Here is a 24,293-nt window from a genome sequence, read left to right as displayed (position 1 = left end):
TCTGATTCTACCATTGATCTCTCGTCACGTGACATTGCACTTTTAATGGTGGCAAGGGGAGCTGCAATTAATCGATTTTTTTTTCTTATTAACCAATTAGTTGCTTCGTTTAGAAATATTGTAGATTGGTGTTTTCCAAATCTCAAAATGACATCCTCAAATGTTTATCCCACACAGTGACCACATATATTTGTTTACTGTCATCGAGGAGCAAATAATCCAGAACATATTTATATGTAAAATAAGCTACTAGAGTTTAAAATGGATACAAGTGGAGCACAGGGAACCTCTTCCACATGAACAGACAAGGAGCTACACTTAACACACAATATTTCAATTGAATATCATAGCCGTTTTATGACAACATTACATTTCCTGTACATAGCTCATTTAAATTTGTCCTCGGGTCACTGCATTTCCCCCACAGGATAAATTAATCTACCTTTCAGAAAAGAAGGCTAGGAGCAGTACTTTAAGGCAAGCAGCTGCAGTAATTAAGATAACTACCTCATGATTAATGGAGTGAATGACTATAAACAGATTTAAGAAGGTTCTCAGGCAGTCATCAAGGTCACTGCAATCTGTGAAACTAACAACGTGTAACTGAGTCAGTGGGTGAATGATATGCATTGTTGAACTTGACGAATGTCGAGACAGGTAATCAGTCCAGTTCAAAATACATTTTAATGTACTGCACTTCAGTTCTGCTATTCTTTGCTTGTCTACCCATTGTTTAATCCCTGCTGTATGTTTAGGATTTCAATTATTCCAGTGATTGGTAACTGTGTTTTGGAAAGTGGCACAGAAATAAAGTTTATTATTATCTCTGTGTTAACAATTGTTTTAAAAACTACATTCCCCAAAATTAGTTGATGTATGCTACTCAAAGACATGACCTCCTTGATGGAGGCAATAATAATAACTGTAATAGCCAAATTCTACAAAGATGTGTCAGTTACAGGTTCTTGCTACTGTGTACACTAGCTCAGTGTCACACTGTCATTGCTTACTGGGACACTTGATTAGAACAGTGACAATTGTGTTGTTTCCCACAATGACAGTGTGCCATGAAAATTATTTTTATTGCTTGAAAAAAATTATGCAAAAAAGACACATTAGTTAACGCAACCTTTTAATGCTTTTTCTTCGTAGAGCCGAAAATGAGCCCTCATGGAACGTGAATTGAATCAGGTTAAAAAGAATCGTAAAAAACAAAAACAAAAAAAACTTGGTAAGATCCTTTTTACATTTCCTTCTGAAGGCAAATACATTTTAACACTTGTTGATGACATATTAAGCCACATCACAAATAATTCATTTTTAATTCAGCACAATAATCCTTTGAAATACTGACATTGCCTGTGAAATCATTAGGAATAAGTTAAAAATAATTTATTTTTTTAAAAACAAAAAAGAAAACATTACATCTTAGACCAAAAGTATGGCGTTAAAAATAACGGGTGGAACTACTCTTTTCCATTACTCCCTTGATTATGGAAATCCAAAAAACAGTTGTGGTTACGTGAAATACAAAGAAAGACACAGCACTTAAGGCATAGCACTCGAGATGTTCTTTGACAGTCTCCAAAACTACACCTGCCTCCCTCTCCCTCCCCAAGCTGCTCTGGCCAGTGGCCTGAACCATCATACCGTGTGGCTGCATCTGGCAGAGGACTTTCTTCCACCAGGCTGGGATTGGGGGTCTCATTTGTTGTTTGGGACTTCTCTGTGGGTGGTTGAGGAGGAACAGAGTCCTGGGTATCACAGCTGCTGGAGAGGATCAAAGCCTTGGACACCTCTAATCTGAAGGCCATGAGAGTCAAAGGTGCAGAAGATAACCTATGATCCTGTCGGTACTGGAGCCAGGAGTTAACCAGAGCTAGATCTGTTATATACCACAGCACTGCTTGAGGCCAGCAGGTTGGGGCAGATGCAGTGAGTGGAATTGGGTACAGATTTCGCAACTCTCTGTTGAATCGAGCCAACATCTGGGCCTTCTCAAAGTTGTCAATGAGAGAAGTCATGTTCCTCTGACCGTTCCCCGCAGTAGAAAGTATGAAGCCACAGTGTGATCTGCGCAACATCAGCTTCCCATCTGAGCTTACAAACTCGTCCCCGATCTGTCCTTGTGCTCCCCCCACCCTGCCTGCACCATGAACCCCAGCAACAAGCAGACGTTCTAGCATTGCAGGAGTGGAGAGTTCCTGTTTGCAAAGATACAACATGCTACCTTTTGGGGCCATTTTTTCGACAGCATCTTCTTTATCCGAGAGATTCAGTTTAAGATCCACATGTAAGAGTAAACCACCAAATCCAAGTAATGTAGTGCAGTGGAGAGAAAATTTGTTACTGTGCAGCTTTCCAGTCAAGGGAAGTAGATACTGATCCACTGCATAGTCACCTTCTCTTATCAGTGCCTGGCACCCTGCATTGAAACGACACAGAATGGGCTGAACCTTCCACAGGGGATCAGTCTGTGCTTTGGAGTAGTTCAAATCATTTGGCTTGTCACATTGTCTTTGCCTGTCAGCATGCTGAGAAACTACACATTGACTGTCGACTGGATCTTCTTTTGGAGAAGCTAGTTTCAACATATAAGACAGCTCGAGGAAACGTGAAAGTGGCATGGCATCAGCAATTAAGGGTACTTTAGTCAAGTCCTCCCAGTAGAGTCTTGGACTGGGATACTGAAAAATAAAAAAAGAGACCAAATTAATATAGACTGGTCTTGTAATAAAGTGGTCTTGCATTTGTTCAACAGAGACAGGTATTACATAATTTCACACATCAATTAAGGAGGACATACCTTTAAAGTTCCCATTGCAATATGGATCCCAACAAATTGTGCAACCTCTCTTGCTGAGATGGAGTTTGGCTTTCTTGACAGTTTATTTGTGCAGTTGGCAATGTCCACCCAGGTATCCCAACCAAAATAAGTGGAGAAGTAATCAATTGGCTGCCTGGTCCTGTTTTGATCTCTTGGGTCTTGGAGCTGGCTTGTTGAAATTAAAACACTAAGGACAACAATGAAAACACAGTATATTATGAGAAAAACAGGTGACCATCTCATTGACAAGTTTTCTTCTCCATTTTATGAACCTCTAAAGCAAAGTAAACCCCTAATTATCCCTTTTAAGAATTACTTTAAGTTATAACTTTGTACAATTTGACAGTTTACATATTTTAACATGTGTTTTGTGAGGGCATGTCAATTAATACTTTACTTTTCGAATGCTTGAGCTGGCTGCCGTGCATCGTTGATCTTGTTCTTGTAGAAATAAGCCAATACTACGCCTTCTGAGTCAAGCTGAGGGTCAGACGGTTCAAAAGCACCCATTTCCTCTTCATCAGAACTTTGCAGGAGAAAGTCCCGGAGGTCTGGTGGATTAGGCCACTCAGCATCTGCATCAACTGAAAGATTACTTACTTATAGACATCTATGCTGTTCATTAAGGAGTTAAAAGTGTTAACAAACCTTGTCCATCAGCAAAGTCACTGGAGAAACCTCTTATGTCCTGGTCCTGTGAGGAATGGCTCCCTTCATCTGTTTTTAACATCAACATTAATCTTTTTTCTCCAATTATCTTTGATAATGAAGTAAAATTCAGCGTTTCCCAACCCATGCAACATGCAGGGCAGTGTTCCCTGAGGCCCAGGGTTGGGGAACACTGAACTAGATAACCAATACTTACATAAAGAACTATCTGCACTTTGAGGCTCAGTCTGTTGGTTAGCACTGGATAGCTCTGGGGTTAAACTACCTCTGCTGGTCTCAGTGGCTTCCAGTAGAACCTCCCTCTCTTCCTCCTTCACTGGGTAGAAGATACACTGGTTGGTGTTGAACTCTGGTGTGATGCAACACTCACTTGTCTCCTCACTCTGCATTACTGAAAACACAGGTCCAAAACAAGATTAACTCATCTCTGAAAGGACAGCATATAATTAACTTATCAATCCAATTGTAGGATATACCCATCATCTACCTACGGCATGATTCTCTAAACCATGTAAAGAAGTGACTAAATTATATAATTCTGTTGACTGTTAACACTTTATAACCAAATGGATGAGAGAAGTTCAACATTTCACAGGAATGTAAACCACTGACTCTCATGTTATTATTAATTATAGAGTCAGGAGTTTAGTCTTAGCACTACAGAAGACCCTGTTGTGTCTGTGATCAGAAAGCAATTGGATAGAGCTTCACCACATGCATTTACACCTAGTAACATACACCGGTGTCCACATCAAGATCTGATTGCCATCCAATCATGGACATCCCCCCGTTAGCTCACTTCCACCTCTGGGCGCTACTATATAATCAACAGCAACAGTGATAGCTGCATATGAAGTTGCGCTATTGTAAGGACTCCTTTGCTTTTCAATGCAGGGGAAAAAGTCGTCTTTGACAAGCAGGGAACCAACGAAAGCAGAGGAGACTGTGCAGTTGTCGCTGCTTTCAAGTTAGCTGTGCTTGGAGCCATCAACGTAGTTCTGTTAATGTAGTTGTGGGTGGAACAGAAACAAGTCAAAGACATGTTGCATTTACACTTCTGTTCTGCTTCTCTGACCACCTGCTGAAGTGGGTTGGCAGATTGGATTGTAATCTGTCCTTGGGTGTATTCTCACCTGTACTTGCATGTGGTCAGGCACTATCTGATTGCAATCTGATCACAGAAAAAATGTATTAAGGAGCCTTTGACAACAAGGCTATGGGAAATTACTGTGCCCAAAAAAAACCTACAGTGTGGAACTGGCCTTATGACCATAAGCTGTTGCTTTCATTGTCTCTTGGCTATGACTCATTACAAATGTCTAAACATACTTTAAAAGGCCAATAATAAGATTCCCCAAAACACTTTAGGATGTTGCTACAGTATACAGTGATACTCACATGGAGTGGCAGTGTTTTCATTATTCACTGGCTCCACATTCCATCTGATGCGACTGCTGCCCTGTGAGGCATGAGCCTCACTCAGCATTAGGCTTCTCTCCTCTTTCACCAGAACACTCCTTATATCATGTTGGTGTTGTTGCTGGACACTTGTGCTCTTTCTTTTTTGACAGGTAGGTACAAACAGCATTGGATCCGTCATACTCTCTTCCACCTTGATCTCCTGGCTCCCATGGACTTGTACTTCAACCTCGACAATGCTATCCAATCCCTAGAATGAAAACAAATGTTGTACATTTATAGCAACAAAGTAATTAATTGATAATGTACAGTGTTTGTTGGTTGAATTAGTATCTCACTTGTCTTGGATTGTCACTTGCAGTCATTGGGGACAGCTCTTTGTCAGCACTCACTCTCTGCCTAGAGGTGAGGAACTTCTCCAGTATAATGCATGGAGACTGGTCAATCTCTCCATCATGCTCCTCTTCTCCCCGTAGCCCTCCTTCATTCATTACTTCATCAACACTAGTAGTAACAGACTCCAGCTCAACCACAACCCGTTCTTCAGGAGATTTGTCTACTGCAGAGGGCGCCAAAGGCAAACATGCAACAGGATCAGGAGCAGGGGCTTTATTGGCCTCCAGGTTAGGATTGGGTTCTGGCTGTGACAGCTTAATGCCAGTCTCAACTTCTTCATGAATTTCAGTATCAGAGTTCATGGGATGTTTTTCATAAACTACCTGACATTCATCTTGTTCTTTCTCCAATTCTGTTCCTCTAACACTATCGCCATGTAAAACTACCTTAGATGTCACTCTTCTTTTTAGATGTCCTTTTTCTCCTGTCCTCCCCCCTGGAGCCTTCTTTGTTACAGTTCCTTTCCAACCTTTAGTCTTCTGGAGTAACATTTCTTCCTCTTCTTCCTTTATCTTTTCTTGATGAGTGGAGCATGACACAGAGGTTAACGTTTTTTCCATAGTTTTTTCAACAGCTTTCCCAGGTGCTGAAATTGTTTCAGCGCTTCCACCCTCAGAAAAACAAGTTCCCTTTAAACTGTTTTGAGTAAAACTTTCTTGAGGTGAAATTGGATCATCTCTTTCATTCTGCTCCCCAACAGTTACTAAATCTACCTCAAGAAGTAAATTATCTTTAATGTCTTCATCCGTGTTCGCCTGAACTTCAGATTCTGAGCTGGGATGCTTCTGGGTAACTTTATCTTGCTTGGCTTCAACTGATGCCAAAGGCTCTGCTGTCTCCAACATGTTTTGCTTAGCTGAGTTACTTAAAGAGGATTCAGATGTTAAATTTGGAGACATCTCACTATTTAATAATTGATTAGATGGTGATTTGACTTCTAAAGACTGATCATCTACTTCTGTCTTACTACCAGACTTATTTTCATAAGAACTAACCTCAACATCTGGAAGAGGGACAGGTAAAGACGGGGATGGAATCAAAGCTGGAAAAGAGACGATTCGCTCTCGGTCCTCTAAAGCCACATCAACCAACTCAGGCTCAGTATCCCAGTCTGCAGCAGCATTCACCCCATCAAGCTTATCAGGCTGTTTTGGAAGCTGATAAAAATCCAGGCTGGCGACCCCTTCAAAGATGTTTCCATTGGTATAAGTGAGACCAGGACTCTCAATGATATGGACTGTTGCCTTGTGCTTCTGAAGGGATGAGAGTTCACTAAATCTCTCCCCACAGTCCTTACACTCTAAAGCACGTTTGGAAGTTATCACTCCTTCAGTCTCTATTTTTGAAGAGGCTTTGCGTTTCCTTGTGGTCTTCGGCTTGGTGGGTTGCATCTCCAGTGGTTGACAGGAAACCTGTAGTGAAGACAGCAACGAAAGAGCTTTCTGGTTCTTTTTTGGTCTTCCTCCTTTCTTTGTACACTCTGCATTTTGATCATTTGTAGAATCACTTGTTGGGAATGTGTTGTCTTTATTCTGTTGGGGCATTGTTTGGGACTCGTGAGGTGAAGCCTCTGGTGTCTGACTTGATGCTTTTGAAGGGTCTAACTTGTAAACTTTCAACTGGGGCTGTTTATGACCTTTGAGTAAAAGTAGAGAGTCTTGAGGGTTAGTGGTTATAGGTGGATCTTGTGACACTGTACCTGCTTTTGTTTTTACTTTTTCCTTTGTCAGGTTTTTCTTTCTCTTACAATCCTTTATATTCTTAGGCTGATCTTTTTGCATCCTTTTCCCTTGTTTCTTTCTTTTAAACACTGGTGAAGCAACAGTTTTGTGTTCATTTATTTGCAGCAAGCCCTCCCTGGCTTCTTCTTTTTGCTTTTTCATTTTAGTTTTCCTTACATGCTCTTTAAATTGTTTCATCTGTGGGTCTTGTGTTGGTGATGATGATTTGATTTCAACTGTGGACGTTAAATGTCCCAATTTTCTGTCCTTTTCCCCCTTACTTCCTTTCTTCTGTGATGTTGCTTTCTTCTCTGAGAGATTTGATGTGATCTGTTCTTGTGTTGGCTTATGCTGCTTTGATGGTTTCTTCTGTTTCTTATTTTTTTTTTCTTTGTTTTGTGGACCAAATTTTACAATGAGAAGAGACTTTTTTGTTTTTTGGCGTTTCACAGGTTTTGCATCAATTTGAAAATTGTCATTGTATGCAGATCTGACCTGTTCTTGTAAATATCCTTGAAAGTGAAAAGCACTTGCGGGTTTTCTTTTTCGCACTTTAACTAGTTCTTGAGCTGACATTACATTCACTGGTAACTCTGAGGTCTGTTGCACCTGTTTGGTCTCTAAAACTTCTTCTTTAGCAGATGTGTCTTCAACTACAGGCAACTGGTTCCGACGCTCCTTGTGATCTTCTAGCAATTTCTCAGATGGTTCTTGTGGAGACACCTCTTGTTCTGCCTTTTTTTGTGTCTCTTCTGCTGCAACTCCATCCATCACACTGTGGATTTGTTCGAGACCGACAGTCTGTATTTGTGAATCAACATCTTTTTTAGGATTTGTATCAGATTTACTTGGAGCTTGTGTAGGTGTGTCTAGTGGCACTAAAGGGCTGGGAAGATCTGTTTGTTCTGTTGGTAAGGTTGGCAGCTCCAGCTCAACTGTTGGCATAAGTGGTGGGACTGACAGGTTTGTCTTCTGCTCATCTATTCCAGTCTGATCTGGAGTCTTTTCCAGTTCAGTAGTTGGTAGTAGAGAGGAGGGCTGGATTTCATTGTTGGGCATAATTTGGGATTGTTCCAGCTCCGAAGTTGGTATCAAAGCAGGGGTAAGTTCTAATATAACTGTTTGCTCAAGGTTTTGTTCGAGGTCAACTTGCTCATTGTTACAGACCGTTTGGCCCATAGGGTCAGACTGAATTGCACTAATGTCAGGCTGAATGATCTGATGCATCACATGTCTATCAAGTCCTTCTGTTTGTTCAGCCTGAACAAGTGTTAGCTCTATGTTTTCACCAGTGGCTATCTGGGAACTTAATTCTGAAAAAGAGGGATTTTCCAATTGTCCATCTGGTGTAATAGGTTCCAGTATAATTGTTTGTTCCATTGGATCACATTGGTTGTTTAAAGGGTCAAATTCAATCATCTTAGATTCAGACGGTTTCAGACCCATAATATCTATCTGTGGTGGACTCACATTTATTGGTTCTGTCAGATGTGGTATCTGCTTCAATTCCAGCGGTTGGGCATGAAGAGGCACCTGCCCCAATATGACAACTTGGTTCACTTTCTGTACATTTCCTAAAGATTCAATTAGTCTGCAAATCTGATCTGTGTCAATATTGGAATCAACTTTTTGCAGAGGTCCATTTGGCTCCAACTGTAGTAATCCTGGCTGGTAAAAAGATATTGGAGTTATGATGGGTGTATTTTGTTTCTCTTGCTGACCAGCTGGCATGGCATTATTGGCTGCAGAAGGCAAGTTATTGTGCTTAGTTTTCATATGTTTTGCCCAAGTCTTTGTACTCTTGAAAGCACGTTTGCATATGGAACAAATATACTTCACTGTAGAAACACCTAAAAAATAAAAGAACAGAAAAATAGATAATATGAAGTTAATATGTTAATCTAATAAGGTCAAATTCCACTAAACCCAATACATTTTTATTTTTGCCTTTCAGAACAAAAAAGACAAAACGATCAAAGAGACAGGCAAACGTGATTACCTGACCATGCTCTTTCACTTCTATCTCATCTGATACGAGTGCTCACAGCGGAAACCTATTTTCAGACTTTACTCGCCAACAAGAAATACTTTTTTCTGATTGGTTGATAGGTTACTGTATGAATGGACTATGCAGAGCAATGACTAATTTATGCGCAGTGAGTTTAATCACTTGTCAGCATGAGAAATGTCATGTGTGGCATGTGAGTGGGTGAACTTATTGAAATGCGTGCCTGAGAGCTCTGCTAAAAAGTATGTAACCATCTTAATATGTAAAATGATACGTTTGTAAATTGTAAAAATGTTCTCACCATCAACAGTTTTCTTTGCTTTAGCTGTGGCGTCTCCCGCATTTCCTTTATCTCCTCCCGCCGAGTGTGACATGATGTGTTTCTGCAGAGATTTAGACATGGGAAACCTTTTCCCACATTCCTTGCAAATATACGGCCTGTCTCCAGTGTGTATGCGTTGGTGATACTTTAGCAATGTCATCGTTTTACAAGTCTTGCCACACTCAGTGCAAGCATAACCTTCCTGGCTAAAATGGGTTTTTTTATGAAGGTTGAGCTCTGATGACCTTTTGAAGGCCATGTTACAGATTGGACACTTGTAGGGTGTCTTCTCTGTGTGGGCTTTCTGGTGGGCCATTAGCTCTGTGGAGTTGGTAAAGTGGTGGTCACAAATGTAACAGGCAAACAGGGCATTCCTCAAAATGCACTGTTCGTATTCTGCTGGATGGCTCAACTTCAGATGGCGCTCTTTGCTCTTGGGGTCCCTGAAGATTATGTGGCACTCGATGCACTGTAGTGAGAGCTGAGGTGCTAGAAGGAAACAACACATGAGGCAAAGGAGGTTGATAAATAGTAAACATTCACATTGTTACAATGGATACAAGTATAGGGAAAGTTGTAAAAAAATGTGGCTCTGGGTTTAACTGTCACTTCATCCATGTAGGTCAGCAGTAGTGAGGAGAGTAAATAGGTAGGGCTATTAAGAATATAAATCCACATCATTTTACCTAAGCCCTACCAAAAAAAGATTTTGCAGGTTAATGCCAAAATATACCAATAATAATAATAATAATTCAAAAAATAAATAATAATATAATAATGTGACATTATTTATAATAACGTTGTTTATGTTTAATAATATTAAACATTTAATTAAAGAAATAATTATTTGTTAATGGGCTCTTCTCTGTATTCCTGCAGAACATTATCTAGACTTGTCCATAACACTGTTGCACATGTTGGCCATTAGACCCGAGTGCACGCCTTATTTTTATCTCCACTGCAACATGAACAAAACTCATCTGAACCAGCCATAATCAAACACCGAGGAAATCAATCACTGCACGGTTAGCACAAAAATGAAGGTAAAATACTCACAGGTGGGAGGCATGACCAGTGGTTTTGACATGTCCATTTTCAGAGGGTCGATCATGGCCTTCTTGGAAGGAACATATTTCCTACCATCAAGTTGACCTTTATCCTGTTTCACTGCCTTTTGCACATCACACATAGGATTTATCTTCGTATCAGACACTGCTGGTGCACTTGCCTTTAAAGCCAAGTCCATCTCTTCCAGCCCTCCACAGTTTTCTGAGGGCCCACTTGGTGACTGCACAGCAGTGTTGTTCTCCACTGCTTGTGTGACAGAGACATTTGCAGGCGTTTCTGCTGTTTGCACCGCCGCCTCATGTTCCTGCGGTGTGATGGTTACTCTTTCTGTCTCAACTGGAGCATCACATTTAGTCTTCTCGTGTGGCTGTGCTGGCTGAGCATCAGTCCCAGTGTCCACTGGTTGCTCTGTGGGTGCTGTGCTCACAGGGGTTTTCCCACAGTTTGTCTGTGTAGGACTCTGCATGGCTCTCCACCACCTGGCCTCTCAAATCCACTGGTTCATATGATTCTATGAAAGCAGTTCCTAAGCAGAAACACACATTACTGTTAATAACATAATAAATCGTAGTAAACCTTATACCAACAATCAATGGACATACTACCCATTCGTTAATTAATTGCAACACAGATGCACATTCACACATGTTAAAAGCTATGACCAGCATCTTTGTTATTCTCAATACGGCAGCTGGGAAACCAGAGAATGAATGGGCTTAACAACAGTTGTATTACAATGGAAGATTGGTGGACATGAAGGGCAGACACTGGAGGCCCAATTCAACATAACATTTTGTTTAAATGAGATGCTTCGTGAGCCTGTTTACATGCTAACAATTTACTTCTACATTTCCCCCACAAACACGTGTATTTGTGGTCTCTGTATCACGGATACACACATAATAACAGGGTGGTTAGCGTGTAGCCCACCTATAGGCGGTCGAAACTGGGTGCTCATCGGTAGGTTTTCTGACCTCCTACGGCGCCACAGCTGCTAGTTATTCACTCGCTTTACGCGTCCACTTGTTTACATACAACACAGCATGTCAATGTGAAATTTAAACGCAGGTGATACCTTCATTACTCTGTCCGCCCAGACATAACTGCGTCGTTTTCTCACAAAGCCCAGAGATGCTGCGGCAGACATCACATCGTGACATCAGCTCTGACAAAGCGCGCAAATGATCATGGGAGTTGTGGTTTCACGTTCTTCTTCTTTCAGTTATCGGCTGGCAACCAGTCTATATGGAGCATTACCGCCACCCCCTGGACTGGAGTGTAATCAGGAGTTTAACGTCCCACAATAATAAGAAGGGGTAAGGGAAATAGGACATTCATGGTGGTTTCATGTTCTTCTTCGTCTTCTTTGAGGTTTTATGGCAGTTGGCAAACAACAGTGGTTTCATGTTGTGTCAGTGTAAAACGACATGAAACAATTTACAACAAAACAGAACAAAATAAACAAAGTATGAAATAAATGATATTGCTATTACGACAACAAAATTATTATTATGTTGCATTCTTTTAATACTAAAATCTCATCCTTGATTATACTACATTCTGATTACAATGTCAAGAAATAATTTTCACATTAGTGCAAATACATAAACATGATAAATTAAATATTTATAAACTGAAATGACTTGTTCTGGAGATTTTTTCCGATCACAGACTGAGACACAAATTAAAATTGCTACAGTTTGTTGGATGCTTGTATTGTCTTTATCAGCATGTTAAAAAAAAGGTTCAGTCGAAGAAAAGACTTGACTGAAGATATTTAAAACTAGCTCTGTTGAGATGAAAGCATGTGGGGATTTGATTTTACTGATCCTCCTTCAACTCCATGTTTCCTGAAATGTTCAGGTTAGACTTAAATAACACAATAACAGAACCTGGTGACATTAAAATCAGGCATTGGGCCAAGTCAGCTTCAGAACAGTCATGGAATTACTAAATATTGATGAATAGAATCTGGGAGATAAAATGTGATCACATTCTTTCAGAAAACAATGCAGGGACACTCTATTCTAAGACTTCTCATTGAAGTTAAATAAAGGTCCCAGCAAAGAAACCTAAAGCCAGCTGGTGGTGCTATTGCACATGAATTTATCCACTGTAAAAACACTGCTGCACACTACTTTTACACACACACACCTAATGTACTTAATATTGGCACCTTTATTTCTCGTTTACTCCAACATGAACATGTATGTGAGTTGATAGTTGACGGTGAAATTGTAGAATCAACATTAGAATTAAGAACCAGAATGACAATTTGATCGAGCACATACAATATTATAATTATTATAGCCAACAACGTAAGGATGCATTTGTCTATGAAACATGGAATTCCCTTTGAACGCCCTGTGGTTTCATAGTATCGATGACTCAGACACTACTTACAGTGCACTACAATACACTCCATACATACTCGTAGCAGTGATCAGTGATGTTTATTGTTTATACTTTAAATACCAGTTATGGCAAAACTTAATTCAATTATAATATTAACAAAATATACGATGAATATTTCAGTTAAAGCATTTTATTTAGTTTTACCGGATGGGTGAGGTAGCATCAGTTATACATGTGTCGTGATTTGGATCCTGGTCACATTTTGCAACAAGTTTCACATCAGAAATATTCATTACATACATTATGCAGAATAATGTCATAGCATCAGACTGTTGATACTTACTTTACTATCATTTCTTCAGTAAAAGTAATCACAGGTACGGGGGGAAAAAATGAAATTCAAAACAATAATACACAGTTTTTAGATAGTAGCTATACATCATTATTTACCCACATCAATTATCTCTTATGACTTTTGGGAAAGTACAAAACAAGGATAAAAGCTTTTAACTGTCACAGGGTCAGAGAATATAAAGACCCCTGTGCAACATCATCCATCAATATCAAATTGTGGAATAGGCAGCTCCCCAGTAGCATGTTGTATATAATGCAAATGCAATTTTTCCACATCATCAAAGCCCATATCACATTCAAAACACTCCCATTCCCAATATTTTTCCTCATTGTACACATTAGTTTCCTCAGTCTCACTCTCCTTCAGCTCCAGCTCCGCTTGTGGTCGCTCACTTTCTGATTTAGACTCATCAGTTGGACCCGATTCAGCCAAGTAATGTGCAGCCTCTCCACAGTTCGAATCTTCACAGCTTGACTGATCCCCTGACTCGGCATCATCACATAGCTGTGAAGTCTCTGGCATCTCGTCCATGACCGCGTCCAGTTGTGGCTCCTTTGTAACACTCGTGAGCTTGGGTGTTTTCTTTTCTATCACTCCAAGCTTTCTCATCAATATAAATTTCTTGAAGTCCACTGGGCTTCTACTGGATTCAAAGTACACTTCAAGATGATTCTTCTGATGTGCAATTATACTTCCAGAGCGGGAAAAGGTCTTTCCACACAACGTGCACTCGTAAGGCTTTGCTCCAGTGTGGGTGTTGAAGTGATTCCTAAGCTGTGAAGACGAATGGAAACTCTCATGACAGATGTCGCACTTATGTTGCCTGAAGCTGTGACGCTGCAGGTGTTTATCGAGTGACTCTTCATTTTTGAAGCTTTTGGCACAACTTAAACACCAGAACAGTTTCTCTTTATGCATGTCAATGTGAATCATCCAGGACTTTATGGAAGAGAAGTCTCTGTTACACTTATCACATCTGGGAAGCATGAGATCATCACCATCACTAGAATGCATCGGTTCTGAGGGTCTGTGTGGCATGTGAACACTCAGGTGACCAAGTAGCCTTGTCCGCCTGGTGAAGGACATCCCACAGTCTGGGCACTCATATTTATTCATCTTTAAGGGACTTTGTCTTTTCACGGTCTTCTTCTTATGCAGCTTTAGGTGTTTTTGGAATGAGGACAGGTATGTATACAACTTCCCACAGATCTCACAAGCATAAAGTTGCCTGTGGTTCATTTGGGCTTCTCCAGCACCTGGTATAAAATGTGGGTATTTTGTTTTCGGTGAACTGCTCGTGTCACACCCATCAGATTCACCATCCATGTTTTCCTCCGAATCCACTCCATCCTCTTCTTTCCCAGGGAGAAATGGTGCTGCTTCACTCTTCGCCTCCAGGGACTGCCAATGCTGATGACTCTTGAACTCTTCCCACTGTGTAAATGTCTGTCCACACTCCTTACATGAAATGCTGTATTGTTTGGCTATAAAAAAAAAGAAAAAAAAAAAGAAAGAGAGCAAACGCTTATTAACATATTTTGCTACAAACCTCACAATTGAATGCATAATATATACACTTTATTATGATTGATCCTACTGCCTTACAGATTTTTGCAGTTTGGTAGAAAAAAAACTAATGGTAACCAGTAATGACTGGTTAAGTTACCAATGTTTAATTGCAGCAGATAAAACAGAACTTACAAGAAGCCTGAGTCTTGGCTCTGTTCTTCCTTCACAGTTGATTAAAACATCTGAACACTCCTCAAATGCTTTCAGTATTGGAACACGGCAAATTCAAACATTTCTATTTCACTCAATGTCTGCAGCAGCCTAAAATGTGACACTCAAATAAGTGTGGAAATACTCTTGTTGTCCATTTGTTTGTTTTAAACTGGCATATTGCGTTCATACATGGTCAAAATGTTAAAACAGGATAAAGCTGCAACTTATCTTCATCAATCTTTTATTTTTTTCAGGCCAACATTGAGGTAACATCAGGGAATGTCTGGTTTTACTTCACCATCATGAAAAATGAGAGCAACTTCCTTGACAAACTGGCACAGAAAAACATTTGCCATTTACCTTGTTATGAAAACAGTTGATCAGTTTCCCGCCAGCTCACCGATTCATTGCATTAGATTAGTAAACGGTAAAGTTAATTTTGCAATACAGTTTTAAATTCCAAATAATAACCTTTAATGTTTTTAAGCATGGATTTCAACTGATCAACTGCTTCACTAATTAACAATGAGCAAATATGTCAAAAGCCTGCAGTACTTCTTGGTAGTAATGATATTTTTGAAAAACAATGGTCTTAGATTTAAGTTTTGTCAATTTGGAGGGAAAAACAATTGTGTTTACCGATTAGATTGTTCATTTCTATGTGTAATACTCATTAGGTATATCATCACAAACAGAAAACACAACAGTCACCAATAGACACAAACAAATTCCCCTTCAGAGTCTAGGGTGTCAAAAGATGAATTAAATTATTAAACAGACTACACATGCAAAATGACTGAGGCTGGATTAATCACACAGTCCAATGATTCAAAAAAATGTTCAATTTATTATTTTTTTTACTTTTTAGAGAACTTCTTGTTCATTTCAGTTGGATGGTTAAACAAGGATTCAAAGCGTTAACTGTCATCTAGGTTGTCCTTGGCTAATAAAGCAAAAGTAATCTCTTGAATACAAGTCATTTGTCATCTACATCAAATGGTACAGTAGATTTACCCTACATGAACAAAAACAATATTTTTTGTCAGTTAAAAGTAGACTTATCTTTCCACAACATATAAATGCAACACTGACAAGCAAGAAGCATGAGAAATCATAATTAATGCTAGCTGTATTGTACACAATGCACAATTTTGCTGTATAGTAGTTAGTAGCAGTAAAGTTCAACATCTTTTACTGACTCACATAAATGTTGCACATTTATCGATTTCATGTTTTTTCAGTGAAATTAGCAAAAAGCTACACTATTAAAAATGACAGTAGTAGAATTAGTGAACGTTGCATCAGCTTTGAAGACAGAAGTGTGTCAACAGCACTTTTCATTTTTCTGAGTTTAAAATGCAATTGGACAAACATGCGCATGCAGGAATATTTAATCTCTTTTAATCCAGTTATGAATTTAATCACTTCAGTCAGGAGGCCCAAAATACACCAACATTGGTGACATCTCAACTAAAGTCCATAAAAGGTTATTTTTTTCTAACATTTGTAGAATATACTGTACATATACTAGTCCAGTGTAAAGCAAAGCCTGAGAACAGGTCAAAATATTTGAAGGAAAGTCTCAAATAATATAGCAACAAACAAAGGAAGCACACAACTACTTAAGAATGAAGTCTAGCGAGGGAGTTTATAGCTTAAAAGAAAAAAAATTGAAGTCTACAATCTACAGTGTCTTCACTAAAGTTCATCATTGAGGTTTGTTTCATCTTATATAGTCCGCAAACTTGCTCAGTAGATTGCTGGTTTCTTGACAAAAAAAAAAGGTAGTTCCACATTCAAGGCAAGTAAGGCCACTGCCATCTCCTGATGAGACAGCAGCTGGGACATCACTGACCATTGTAATCACCAATACATTCCTGGTGGTGATCAATAAGGTCCTGTATTTCACTGAAGGTCCTGGGGCAAATGGAGCAATGATATGAGTCATTGTTACAGTGCTGAGTTTCATGTTTCTGTAAAGCAGTTGGTGAAAGAAAGGCTTTGCCACAGTGCTGGCACTTATGGCTACTCTGGCTGTCTGGTTTAAGCATAGCTTCGTTCAGCGTAGTAGATGGAAAAAACTTCTCCCTGTTGTCAGCAGATGGGACTTTAGGTTTCGGAGGCACGGAGGTCATAGCAGCGCTGAGCCTATATCGAACCTCATTTGGGAGACGACCACGGACTTCATCGTGCCAGGCAAGATGTTGCTGTAGCTGGGTCTCTGTCCAAAAGCCGTGGCAGCAAAGAGCGCAACAATAAGGTCGGCTCTTTGCCTTGGTCTTATGGGTTCTTAAATGTTCCTCTGTCTGAAAAGCTTTACCGCACATATCGCACTTATAGAAGCATTTGACGGAATGCTCTGAAAAGCGGTTGAGTGGTGGGGAAACATCAGTGGTTCCTTCAGATGCCTGGATTTCCTGTTTAAACTCCTGCTTCACCGACATGCAAACTTTCTTATGGTCAAATAGTGAGCGTGAAGAACTGTACTGTGTCCCACAGTCAAGACATGATATGATTGTCTCTGTTTCTTTGCCAACAGGGCTATGTTTCTTTGTAGAGTAATCTATAGCTGACATTGCTTCTGTACTTCTGACCTCACTGCTTGTAGGAATGGTCTGGCTTTTTGGACTCAAAAGAACTATATTTTGACTCTTTGTGCTATCTGAGTGGGCCTGCCTTATGTGGGCATTAAGACCTCTTTCTTTAGCAAAGGTCATAGAACAGAGGGAACACTGGTGAACTTTTTGCTTCAGTCTCAACGATGTGGACTCACTCCCATTAAGACCGACATTAACTTGTTCTAGGATGGGGTCTCCTAAGACAAGCCCATCTCCTTCATAATCTGCAGCCTCCAATACTATACCATGCTCATTTTCACAATGGACAGCTAGGCAAAAACCTTCCACAAATGACTTGTTACACTTAGGACACGAAAGGTCTGAATTTTCAACTGTGCTGCTGCTCTCTGTATGTTTGCTTAAACCTGGTTCGGTTTTTATTTGACATTGAGGATTGAACATCTGGTGGCGCTGGAGAACACAATGGTTAAAAAACTGTTTGCTGCATTTGTTGCACTGAAAAGCTCCACCCTCTGTCTTGGATTTAAAGTCTTCATCTTTTACCACAGATCGTGAAAATTTCTTTCCTTTGTGCCATCGTTTGTGTGAGCCCAGGGCTGAGTTGGACATGAATCGCCTCCCACATTCTGAGCAGTGAAATGGCCCTTTACCCAACTCTTCCTGACTAGGTTTCTTAAGCATTACCGTCATGGCCAATTTTGCCTTAGCTAATCTGTAGCGCTCAGCATGAATTCTTTGGTGCAGATTCAAAGCCCCAACCACTGAAAAGCTCTTGTCACACTTGTTGCATTTGTATTTCAAATCTGAATTATTACTTTGATCTTTGATCTTAAGCTCACTGCTGTTCATTTCTTCCTTTCCTTCAGTACTCAAGGTTAAGTGGTCAAAGCCTTTCTGTGTAACTACACTTTCCTTGTGAAATATTGTTGTGTCATTTTCTAAGGGTTGTGGCTTACTATCAACAGCCTGATTCACTCTCCTAATGCAAAGTTTTTGATGAGCACGCAATGAGGCCTTGTTGTTGAAATGTGAGAGGCATGTCGCACACTGGAGATCTTCCAATGTTGCAGAAGCTCCGGGTGATGATGGGGAGTGCCCAGTCTCATACCCATGGCTTTTCATATGAAACTGAAGTGCTTTGGCCCGTGAAAACAGCTTTCCACAGTCAGGACAGCTATAGGTGTTTTTTTTCAACTGTTCCACTTGATGCTGAAAAGATTTAATGGGGGGAGGGAGTAACTGATCATTATGAACAACTTGGTGTCTAAGGAGGCTGGAAAAAAGGCGGAATGACCTGGGGCAAAGTTCACATTTATGGTTTCCATTTTCATGTTTTCGCATGTGCAATGTCATAATCCCCTTGTGACGAAATTTTCTACCACACACTGGACATGCAACTTTAGTGGTGGAGCGTGGCTGTCCATTAACAGAATGTAAAGATCCACCACCACCTTTTCTTTGCCTCAATTCTGCACACTCGTTCTGATTTTGCTTGTGATGTGAGTAAGCTCCTAAAGACCAAAAACCCTTCCCACACTGTTCACAATGATAAATCTTTGGGCCTAGAAGGGTCTTCTTCGGATTGTATTCTTTCTTAGAGATCAAAACATTATCTTTCTTTTGAGCAGAGCACTTTTTCATGTGGTTAAACAAGCTAGCTGCATGCAAGTAAGACATCATACAATCTGGGCACTGGAATCGTTTTCTTTTGGGATGATGTAATTGATGAGAGACTAAAGCAGACAAATGTGAGAAGCTTTGACCACACTCACCGCAAGTCAAGATTTTCTTCTCTAAATCCTCAGCCTGGTTCAATACATCGTCACTTGGGTTGTGAGTCTTGTGTTGTTGTATATGACTGCAGTGAGGTGCTACTGTGGAGCTACTGCCGTCATGCCCGCCTGTGTCAGATGTGCCAACTGCTGCTGACTGAGCTTCACATTGTTGTCTTGTCCTACGAATGCGATGCCACATTCTGTGAATGGCAAGGGATCCACTACGATTGAACCAACGGTAGCATTCTGGACAATTAAACCTTTGCTCAGTGGTTTCTGTATCGCCTTCACTGGCTAGCAGTGCATCATGTTCGTCGGCCTGCTCAAAGTCAACTTGTACAATTTTTAAGTCCATCTCTGGTTTGACAACTAGAACGCTGGAGGATGCATCAGTGTCACCATCTTCCCTCATTTCCTGATCTGATTCACACAGCAGCTCAAGATCAGGCTTCAGGTCATGGACAGGCTCGTCATCAGACTCACTTGCGCTGATCACCTGAACAATAAAGTCCCCAGGTTCATAACTCTCCACATCTTCATCAGCCTCATGTACTAGTGAAGCTTCTTCATTAGGACTTGAAGCAATCGGCAACCTTATTTCCAATTTAACCTCATCATTTTCCTTCTCTTTTCTCTCACCGTCTCCATAAACATCTGTGTGATGCAGCTGATGGGAGTGAAGTGCAGAAGCCCTGGAAAACTTCAGCCCACAGTCCTTACATTCAAATGCCTTCTTCTGTAGCTGACACACTTGATGGAGGAAGGACTTTGCTGGGGTTTCAAGACTGTGCTTAAGACGCTTATGCCTGAAGTAGAATGTTGATGACACAAAAGATTTTCCACATTCCTCACACTCAAACTTTTTTGCAGAGGTTTGTGAGTGATTAGAATGCCATCGCTGATGGTTAAAGAGGGCCAGATAGGCACCAAAATCCTTATCACACTCAGTACAGTAAAACTTACTGTTGATTTTCTTTGGTTTATCGTTAGCTGCCTCTCGAGAGCACTGATTATTCCGACTAAAGCGCTGATGTGTTTTAAGTCCCATTAGGGCAGAAAAGGCTTTGCCACATTTACACTCAAAAGATTTCCCAGTAGAATTATCTGTCTGACTTTCACGAGGCTTGGCTTCAGGTATAGACTCTTCAGTAGGTATTGTATCTCCCGAATTCCTGTTTCGTGACTTAACTAAATTTTCCTGGTGATAACGCCGATGTGCATCAAGAGCTGAGGCACGAGAGTAATTCCGCCCACAAAGTTCACACTGAAAAGGTTTCTTTTCTAAATGTTCAAGGTCATTAAAAACTGATTTGGCAGCTCGCGTGTGTGAGCGCTGATGGTTGAGAAAGTGTCCAAGCGTAAAGTAAGATTTCCCACAGTCTGGGCATTCATAAGTTCGCTGCTTCTTTATCTCAGAGTTTTTCTGAATACCCGACTCCTTTGGGGAGGTTTGACCATGATTCTTCTCCATGTGCAAGTGGAATTCACTAAGCTCAGCAAATGAGAGTGAACATAAAGTACAAACATTTGCTGTTTCTCTGTCCTTTTGTGCATCATGCGAGTCATCCAACTGGTCATCTAAACCCACTTTTTCTGGTGGATGCTGATGGTGATGCTCCACATGGGCTGCCTCCTCTCTGAAGACTTCTCCACAATGCTGCGTGTAGAAATCCTCAACCCCTAAAACAGAAAGATAGCAGGTCAAATCCACACCAGTTTCCAATGAAAAAAATAACAAAAATCACAACAAACATGTGCAAATGAGGTCTTTATTTAAAGAGGATTTGAGGTTACAGTATAATCAATCACAAGATGCAACACTGACTGCAAAAACTTAAATACTTATAAATCTTTAAATAAACACAGATTACACAGCAAATGACCAATGTTGCTTTGCTTTTCAAATTAATAGATTCATATAGGCCAAAGTACCGTGTAACAAGAGATTATGTTGGTGTATGATGAACTTGAAAGACAAATATGGATTTTGTTCATAAACACAATACATTTTTCATAATCAAATTAAATAGAGTTGTCTGAGGTGTGGTGTAGAATACTTTTTTTATTCCTTTGTAAAACTGCATGCTAACTACACTGTATTTGTTAAGTTGTTTAAGCAGGCATACATTTGGCAACTGATAACCTTCTAAAATCAGTTTTTACTTGCGTCCTGCTAGTAGCCATGTTTTCAGTGAAAGTGAGCCTTCATGCCCCAGAGTGACACAGGGAGTCGCAGTGCTGTCAGTGCTGACCATGTGTCAGTGCCTCAAATAACCACAATATTTAAAAAAGAACTATCACTTCAGGTCTTTAAATGTTTAGTTTAGTATACAATGTAGCACACCTAGCTATAGATGCACTGCTTTAAGAGACATCTTAAAGCAGTGCATTGGCCATAGAAAACCCCACATTGGTCTAACTCAATAGATTACAATCATGTTGTGTATGACTGGATGAGGTGAAAATACCTACTCATTATTTTTTGAATGCAAATTCATTAGCAATATATATTTTTTCAGTTCAATACTTATGTATATAAAGTGTGATGGAATACTACCACATGAAATACCATTACAAATGAACCACTCTATACCTTATTGCAAGCATAAATCGAAGATATAAATTTGCTTCCCACATGTCCATAACATATTATGATCTACTGTGATGATTCATTGATAGATTAAACATCTACATAAGGTACAAGGGACAACAGGTGGGACCAGAGTATAATGTTAGAGGGGCACCTGTCCCTTTTGGACCCCCTGTTGAACTGCATCCCACTACACAGAATGGATGAACATGATCCCTATTTTGGTGCATAGGTATGTGGTGATTGCATACGATCCACATGTTCTTAATCTATGGTCCATTTAGTAATCCCTCTTCCCCAACTAGAAAACACAGACTCCGTAAATGCTGGGGCTATAAAGCAGCATTATTTAATCCATTAGTAAAACAAAACGATACTTTATACTGTTCTTCATATGGTGATACTTCAACTGTAAGTCAATAATCAATTTCCCAAATGGTTCGTAGTGCAGTCCGCTTTGATTTGTACGATTTGGGCCTAGTACCATCATTAGCACAGTTAAGATACACGTCGTGTATCTTATACAGAATAAACCTCTTGAATGGCCTTTGTACTCTTGAAAATATATAACAAATGTAATCCAACACGTATTACCTTTCAAAGTGACAAGGTCGCAATCGATTGACAGTTAACAATCCATGCATTAAAACGTAATATCCAGAACAATTACGTAAATACGTAAGCGTGTGTGTTACCAAATCGAATTAAATTCAAAGTTGCAAGTGTGCAGCAACGTAAATGCCGTTATTTTTCGACAGTTACGAGATTCATGGTCCTCAACTGAAGTTGGTATACGACGTAACCCTGCCTAAGCATGTCGATGCTAACAACGTTTGCTGCCGAATACTTACCAGAATTAACTGAATCCTCAGCAGTGGAGGGACCGGCGTCGTTTCCAGGTGCTTTCTGTCCATTTGACGGGTTGTTTTCAGCTTCGTCCTCTATGGTCACAGTCGTAGCAATAGCTCCGCTAGTTTCGTCCATCTTGGTGTGGTTTGGTTGTGTTAGCTCTATTGAGCTAATGCTCACGACTAAACAGCACCACTGTTGTTCTAGTTTCCCTTATCTGCGAGAAACCAGAGAACAAATAGGTGGAAACTGTGATTTGTGATAGTCCAGATAGTCAACTCATACCAGAGCGGCAAAACGCATTGTTTCACAAAGGCAAATGATGACGGAGGGTGCAGTTTTTAAGGTAGCTCTCACACCTGCACCGTATGGAGGCTGCTGCTGCTGCTATGTGCGCGAGGGCGACTGTTCCCGGAAGTGCTTTCTTCTTCGTCTGTTTTGACTGTGATCGCAGTGAAGCTGGAGCGACCCTCAGCAAACCGACACAATTTTAAACGCTTTAAGCAGATTTCAAATACCTAAAAACACGTACAAATGTTAAAGCACAAACTACCATGATGCGCCAGCTTATATATTTAATTATATGTATAATTGAAATGTAAACACACGTGATTATTATTTAAATTGTAGTTCTAACAGAGCAAACATTTAATTTGTTTTGTTGTAACAGTGAATGAACTCAAGTACATTTAAGTCGGCTTTAGTCAACCTTATATTTAGATTTTAGGCAGAGTTGTGTTGGGTTTTTTTTTGGTTGTATATGACTACATTCAAATTTCCAGGTCGAAGTGATCTGATTTTTACAGGGCTGTAGACTGTAGACAATCTTTGAGATTCTTTCAGTGTTGTAATGTAACAAAGTACAAAAACTTTACTAAAAATTCACATATCTGTACTTTACTTACTATTTCTTGCGACTTTTACTATCAATCCTTACTCCTCACTGTTTTAATACTTTTACTTCCAAAACTAAGTTAAAAAAAAAGTACATTTTATATGAACATTTCTTTTGATACTGACGTACAGTAAATGTTATATACTTTAAGACCTTTACTTAAGTAATATTATAAAAGGTGACTTCAACTTCTACCAAATGTCATTTTCTGGTAAGATACTTTTACTCAAGTATCTCTCTCTCAGGTACTCACTGAATTCTGTTTCAGCCTTGAGGCAACAGACAAGAATCAGACTTGTATCACTTCAGTATTTGGTCTTAGACTGATATGCAGTATGTAGCATGAATGAGAACAGTCATATCAGAATATGCTGCTTTTAGCTTATATGCACAAGATGACAGTTATCGCCATCGACCCACTCTTACAGCAGAACAAAGCGAAAGAACAATCCAGGAGACTGGAGAGTAGTGATAACAGTCAGTGACAACAATTTTTTTTAGCTGCACTGCATTTATTTGACTGCTTAATTGTTATTTCTTGTTTAAAGAAAAATCCATGATTCTTAACACATACAATAGATTTATATTGGATGACTTACCTGATACCTGATTTACCAACAACATACATATTTTAACATTACCTTCAGCCTGACTTAATACTGTATTTGTTGAAATAAAGGCATTGGGCCATATTGTCATATTTTTTATTTCGATTCTTTATCTTTGCTTTTAGATATCAGTAC

The 24,293-nt window shown here is 39.8% G+C and overlaps 2 protein-coding genes across 5 annotated transcripts; both read right to left on the bottom strand.

Moving 5' to 3' along the window:
* Positions 1 to 1,115: 1,115 nt before the first annotated feature.
* Positions 1,116 to 11,611, bottom strand: LOC131470918 (uncharacterized). 3 transcript variants are annotated; one of them, XM_058647002.1, is made up of 10 exons: positions 11,506 to 11,611; positions 10,419 to 10,956; positions 9,342 to 9,851; positions 5,254 to 8,882; positions 4,895 to 5,165; positions 3,693 to 3,887; positions 3,476 to 3,544; positions 3,225 to 3,411; positions 2,807 to 3,014; positions 1,116 to 2,687 (listed from the first exon to the last, which is right to left on the bottom strand). In XM_058647002.1, the coding sequence occupies exons 2-10, from the start codon at positions 10,894 to 10,896 to the stop codon at positions 1,467 to 1,469; spliced, it is 6,768 nt and encodes a 2,255-aa protein (XP_058502985.1). In that variant the 5' UTR covers positions 10,897 to 10,956; positions 11,506 to 11,611; the 3' UTR covers positions 1,116 to 1,466. The 3 variants fall into 3 exon arrangements, with proteins under 3 accessions (XP_058502985.1, XP_058502986.1, XP_058502987.1); XM_058647003.1 differs by having other exon boundaries at positions 3,225 to 3,402; XM_058647004.1 differs by having other exon boundaries at positions 3,225 to 3,378.
* Positions 11,612 to 12,959: 1,348 nt separating this feature from the next.
* si:ch211-261d7.6 (zinc finger protein 99) lies at positions 12,960 to 23,072 on the bottom strand. Of its 2 annotated transcripts, XM_058647006.1 has the most exons (3): positions 22,658 to 23,072; positions 19,214 to 20,896; positions 12,960 to 14,624 (listed from the first exon to the last, which is right to left on the bottom strand). In XM_058647006.1, the coding sequence occupies exons 1-3, from the start codon at positions 22,788 to 22,790 to the stop codon at positions 13,336 to 13,338; spliced, it is 3,105 nt and encodes a 1,034-aa protein (XP_058502989.1). In that variant the 5' UTR covers positions 22,791 to 23,072; the 3' UTR covers positions 12,960 to 13,335. The 2 variants fall into 2 exon arrangements, with proteins under 2 accessions (XP_058502989.1, XP_058502988.1); XM_058647005.1 differs by lacking the exon at positions 12,960 to 14,624 and having other exon boundaries at positions 15,090 to 20,896.
* Positions 23,073 to 24,293: the final 1,221 nt, after the last annotated feature.

The sequence above is a fragment of the Solea solea genome, chromosome 13 (assembly GCF_958295425.1).
Source record: "Solea solea chromosome 13, fSolSol10.1, whole genome shotgun sequence".
NCBI lineage: Eukaryota > Metazoa > Chordata > Actinopteri > Pleuronectiformes > Soleidae > Solea > Solea solea.
This window is presented reverse-complemented; position numbering and strand designations above follow the sequence as displayed.